General features: G+C 54.6%; 1 protein-coding gene across 2 annotated transcripts in view; it reads right to left on the minus strand.

Moving 5' to 3' along the window:
• Nucleotides 1–5,000, minus strand: part of nr4a3 (nuclear receptor subfamily 4, group A, member 3) — a 29,158-nt gene that overhangs the window by 7,294 nt on the left and 16,864 nt on the right. For both annotated transcript variants that reach the window (XM_056285698.1, XM_056285697.1), the window contains 3 exons: nucleotides 3,811–3,940; nucleotides 2,938–3,101; nucleotides 2,581–2,780 (listed from right to left, as the gene is read on the minus strand). In XM_056285698.1, the coding sequence (XP_056141673.1) occupies nucleotides 2,581–2,780; nucleotides 2,938–3,101; nucleotides 3,811–3,940 (494 nt within the window). The remainder of the gene's footprint in view (nucleotides 1–2,580; nucleotides 2,781–2,937; nucleotides 3,102–3,810; nucleotides 3,941–5,000) is intronic.

Genomic DNA, 5,000 nt, shown 5'->3' on the forward strand with positions numbered 1-5,000 from the left:
TCGCCGTGACGTAGTAAACCCCACTTAACCCCGGTGAGCAACTACGTAGATGCACTGAAAAACAAAACAAACCCCAGTCTCTATGGCAGGCCCTGCCGCTGTAAACAGACGGAACGTTTCCGCCGCGCCCCGCTCCTTATCAGCCAATCAGGAGAGTGCGTTGCAAGCAAGCGTCTCCATTGGTCTCTACCTGCTGTCAATCAGTTTGCACGTTCAACGACGCTCTCAGGACGGGAAGTGAGGGGGCGGGTTCTTTAGCGTGACGTTTTCTGAGTAAAGCTAGCTCTCGCTAACTTCTGCCCAGTACCTCTACTTTAAATAACATGTTTGTTTTTTGTTTTTTGTTTGTTCGTTTTTGGTGACTGACGCTGACCGGCTCGCCGTGACGTAGTAAACCCCACTTAACCCGGTGAGCAAGCCGAGCTTACTACGTAGATTCACTGAAAAACAAAACAAACCCCAGTCTCTATGGCCGCCCCGGCCGCTGTAAACAGACGGAACGTTTCCGCCGCGCCCCGCTCCTTATCAGCCAATCAGGAGAGCGCGTTGCAAGCAAGTGTCTCCATTGGTCTCTACCTGCTGTCAATCAGTTTGCAGGTTCAACGACGCTCTCAGGACGGGAAGTGAGGGGGCGGGTTCTTTAGCGTGACGTTTTCCGAGTAAAGCTTGCTCTCGCCAACTTCTGCCCAGTACCTTACTTTAAATAACATTTTTGTTTTTTTGTTTGTTTTTGGTGACTGACGCTGACCGGCTCGCCGTGACGTCGTAAACCCCACTTAACCCCCGGTGAGCTGAGCCGAGCTTGCTGACGTCAGCGCGGAAGAGTCGCGAATGTTGCTGGGCTGCAGGTCTGAAGGTCCGCATGAGCGGAACTGCGAAGACGGGCGGCAGACAGGCAGGCGGACGCGGGTAAGTGCGCGCGCACACACACACACACACACACACATTCACACTCGCACAAAAACACTTAAAACACGACTGGATATCTGCCACGCATTCCGCTCACCCCTGACTACACTGTCACCATGGAAATCAACCAATAACCACACAAAAAACCCCTGTTTAGCTACAGCATACTGACGGCAGTGCCGTCCCAGGGAAGCGGAGCAAATTTGCTTTACACAGAGTGAGTGGGCGCGCGCGCGCACGCGCACACTCCACTCGGAGCACGATTTTAAGCACACAAGACCGAGGCTTTCTCATTTGCACACACACACACACACACACACACACACACACACACACACACACACACACACACAGGGGCGTCCGCAAAGTATCTGGGGTCAACCCCGGGTCAGGCCCAGGCTGCATTAGCACCGTGATGGCGGACTGCATCCCATCCCCTCATGCTCGCGGAAGATGGGAATGTTGCGTTGTGTTGTGTTGTGCGCAGTAGGAGTTTGGCTGATGCAAAGATGAGTAGCGTGTGTGTGTGTGTGTGTGTGTGTGTGTGTGCGTGCATGTGTGACGAAGGCCTCGGTGACTCTTTTCAGAGTGACTCAGAGCACAGGGCGTCATGGTGAACCCCTGCCGGGGATGCGATGCCCCACCGCCCATGGCCTACCCACCCAGCACCTGGACCTACAGCGAGAGAAAGTTTGGGTTCTGCATCATCAGTGTGTGCGTGCGTGTACGCTTGTGTGTTTGTTTGTGTTGCGTAAGTGCTTTGTGTGTGTGTGTGTGTGTGTGTGTGTGTGTGTGTGTGTCTTGGGGGGTGGGGGTGTGTGGGGGGGGTCGAGTGTGTTGGTTTTCTGCCCCAGACAACAGCCCAGACAAAAGGATGAGCTTGTACCCGAATCCCCCCTCCATCCCATAAATCCAAGCAGCCACATGCCTCAGAGGGGCGGAGTGGTAACCCAGGGCAATTCTGTGGCAAAGACAGCCCGGGGCAGTCATTATGGCACCATAGGTATGCATCAGTGACACACATGCAGACACAATCACAATCGATGAAACGCAGTCGCATACGTGCTCACACGCAAGCACACACACACGCGTGTGGTTTCTGATCGAGTCAATGCCATTTATATATCCAGTCAGCTGAATTTCATATGTATTTTTTGCATAATAGCCCTATTCAGCTGCTCAGCTGACCGGCTTTTAGTTGGAATTGATCCTGTCAATACCCACTTCACAATATTAGCACAGTTTTAGCCCGCAGAGCACACACACAGCCCGCTCTGTGCGTCAGATATCAGATGAGAGGAACGGAAACTGTGGGTGTAGCGGCTGTCATAGTTACAGACTCCATTCATAATTTGGTTCATATGGCGATTACTCAACTCCACACTCCTCCTGCCCTGGAGGTACACCAGCGAGGCAGTGGACAACTATGCCGGCACAGTTAGCTCACTGTACTGTAACAGTGAGGGATGTGCACAGGCATGACTACCGAGTCCCCGGGCTGCACTGCGAGTCCTGACTTGGAAAATGCGTGTGCGGACTGTAAAAGCTCCCCGCCTGTCAACCCTTGCAGCCCACCGGCCTACCCTTTTTCTTCTTCTCAGCATTATTAACGAGCCCCCCCCCCCAGTGTGTGCTCAGGTAGAGCTCAGGCCACGCCCCCTTCCCTCTCACCTGTGAGCCAACCGCAGGACGAACAGCTCCAAGAAGGCGGAGTCTATGAGCAAATTCTGGTCATCGCGGTGCAGCTCGGAGAACCCCGGCAGCCGGTCGGCCCAGCACCGCGTGGTCTCCATGGAGATTGTGAGTAGCCTGTAGAAGAGCTGGAGGTGCTGCGCGTCAGAGGAGGAGGTGGGTGGGTCCGCCGCGCTGAACTGTGTGTGTGGGGGGGGGGGAGGGGGGGGTTTGGTCAGAAATAAGACAGAGAGAGTCACTCAGTGAGGCAGATGTGATAAGGAACAGAACATCAGCTCTTTTCCAGGTTCGTCCGTGTCCTTATTCAGCAAACGGGGAAGGGAACAGGGGGCTTACCTGGCTGTAGTCGAGGTCGCGGGGCGTGCAGTGGGAGTAAGCCCTGACCAGGGCGGAGAGCAGTGTGAGGGGAGGGGAGGGGGGAGACGCCTCGGTCTGCAGGGGGCTCTTTGGTTTGGAGGGCAGACGGCCTCTGCGTCCTTTCAAGCTGTCAGTGCGCACCACTGACGGGGGAGGGGGGGAGGGGGGAGGGAGAGAGACAGGGAGGTCGTAAATACGAGGTGTGCAAACACGACTACCTCCCTCTAGTCAGTTTCACAGACATCTTTGGATGAAGTGGAGCTCTGGACAGGGAGCTGAACTTTCTTCTTCCTGCATTAACGTTTCCACACGCGTGTTACAGGTTCGGCCAGCAGGGGGCAGTGGAGCTATTTTACAGGGCTTGAGGCAAAGTAGTGCGAAGATTACTTCGTCGCCCGTTGCGTTATTTGTGTGTGTGTGCGTGTGTGTGTGTGTGCAACACCTACAAACACTTTAACGTGTAAGAAAGCAACCCCTTTGGGGGGGGGGCGGGGTTTAACTGGCGATGCAAACAAAACCGAGCGCACCTGCGCTGATGCCACGCCATAGCGAAACAGTCGGGTGCGTCAGCCGGCGAGGACAAAGATGCTCGTGAACAGCGGGGTCATTGTCAGGTGTGCGCGACTCCCTCACGTCGCTCTGACGGTAACACAACAGGGTGTGTTGGCATCAGCTTGTGTGTCTGTGCTACTACACACGGGGCCGTGCCATCACCGGGCCCCCTCAGCGGAGGTGCACACTTTAGCCGGAGCTGAGGGGAACTCTGTCCCATTAGGGTGTGTGCGTGTGCGTGCGTGTGTGTGCGTGCGTGTGTGTGCGTGTGTGTGTGTTTGGTCACTTGGTCCCTCTTACCTTCCTTCACCATGCCGACGCTGAGGCACTTTTGGAAACGGCAGTACTGGCAGCGGTTGCGTCTCCTCTTGTCCACTGGACAGTTCTTACTGGCCAGGCACACGTACTTGGCATTTTTCTGAACCGTGCGCTGCAGGAGGAGGAGGAGGAGGAGGGGGGGGGGAGAGGAGGAGCAGGGATGCCGACGTTACTCACCGGTGGATGGACACCATCAACCACCAAATACTGCATTTGTTTAATTCAGTCTGAACTGTCTGTCTCGCTCTCTCTCTCTCTCTCTCTCTCTCTCTCTCTCTCTCTCTCTCTCTCTCTCTCTCTCTCTCTCTGTCTGTCTCTCACTCTCGCTGTCTGTCTGTCTGTCTCGCTCTGTCTCTCTGTCTGTCTCTCGCTCTCGCTGTCTGTCTGTCTGTCTCTCTCTCTGTCTCTCTCTCTATGTCTCTCTCTCTATGTCTCTCTCTGTCTGTCTCTCACTCTCGCTGTCTGTCTCTCGCTCTCGCTGTCTGTCTCTCGCTCTCGCTGTCTGTCTCTCTCTCTCTCTTTCTCTCTCTCTCTCGCTGTCTCTCTCACTCTCGCTGTCTGTCTCTCACTCTCGCTGTCTGTCTCTCTCTCTCGCTGTCTCTCTCTCACTCTCGCTGTCTGTCTCTCACTCTCGCTGTCTGTCTGTCTCTCTCACTCTCTCTGTCTCTCACTCTCTCTCTCTCGCTGTCTGTCTCTCACTCTCTCTCTCACTCTCTGTCTCTCACTCTCGCTGTCTCTCTCACTCTCGCTGTCTCTCTCACTTTCTCTGTCTCTCTCTCTCACTGTCTGTCTCTCTCTCGCTGTCTGTCTCTCACTCTCGCTGTCTCTCTCTCACTTTCTCTGTCTCTCTCTCTCACTGTCTGTCTCTCACTCTCTCTGTCTCTCTCTCTCGCTGTCTGTCTCTCACTCTCTCTGTCTGTCTCTCACTCTCTCTGTCTGTCTCTCACTCTCTCTGTCTGTCTCTCACTCTCTGTCTGTCTGTCTGTCTGTCTGTCTGTCTGTCTGTCTGTCTGTCTGTCTGTCTCTCTCGCTGTCTGTCTCTCTGTCTCTCTCTCCCCTCTAACGAGGAACAAAAGCGGAAGCTCGCAGGTCACATTTTAATTACGCGCTGAAAGGCGGCGGTGACATCAGTGTAATTAGATAAAATTAATTTTCCAACATGCCTCGCCTGC

This window comes from Lampris incognitus, chromosome 9 (genome assembly GCF_029633865.1).
Source record: "Lampris incognitus isolate fLamInc1 chromosome 9, fLamInc1.hap2, whole genome shotgun sequence".
NCBI lineage: Eukaryota > Metazoa > Chordata > Actinopteri > Lampriformes > Lampridae > Lampris > Lampris incognitus.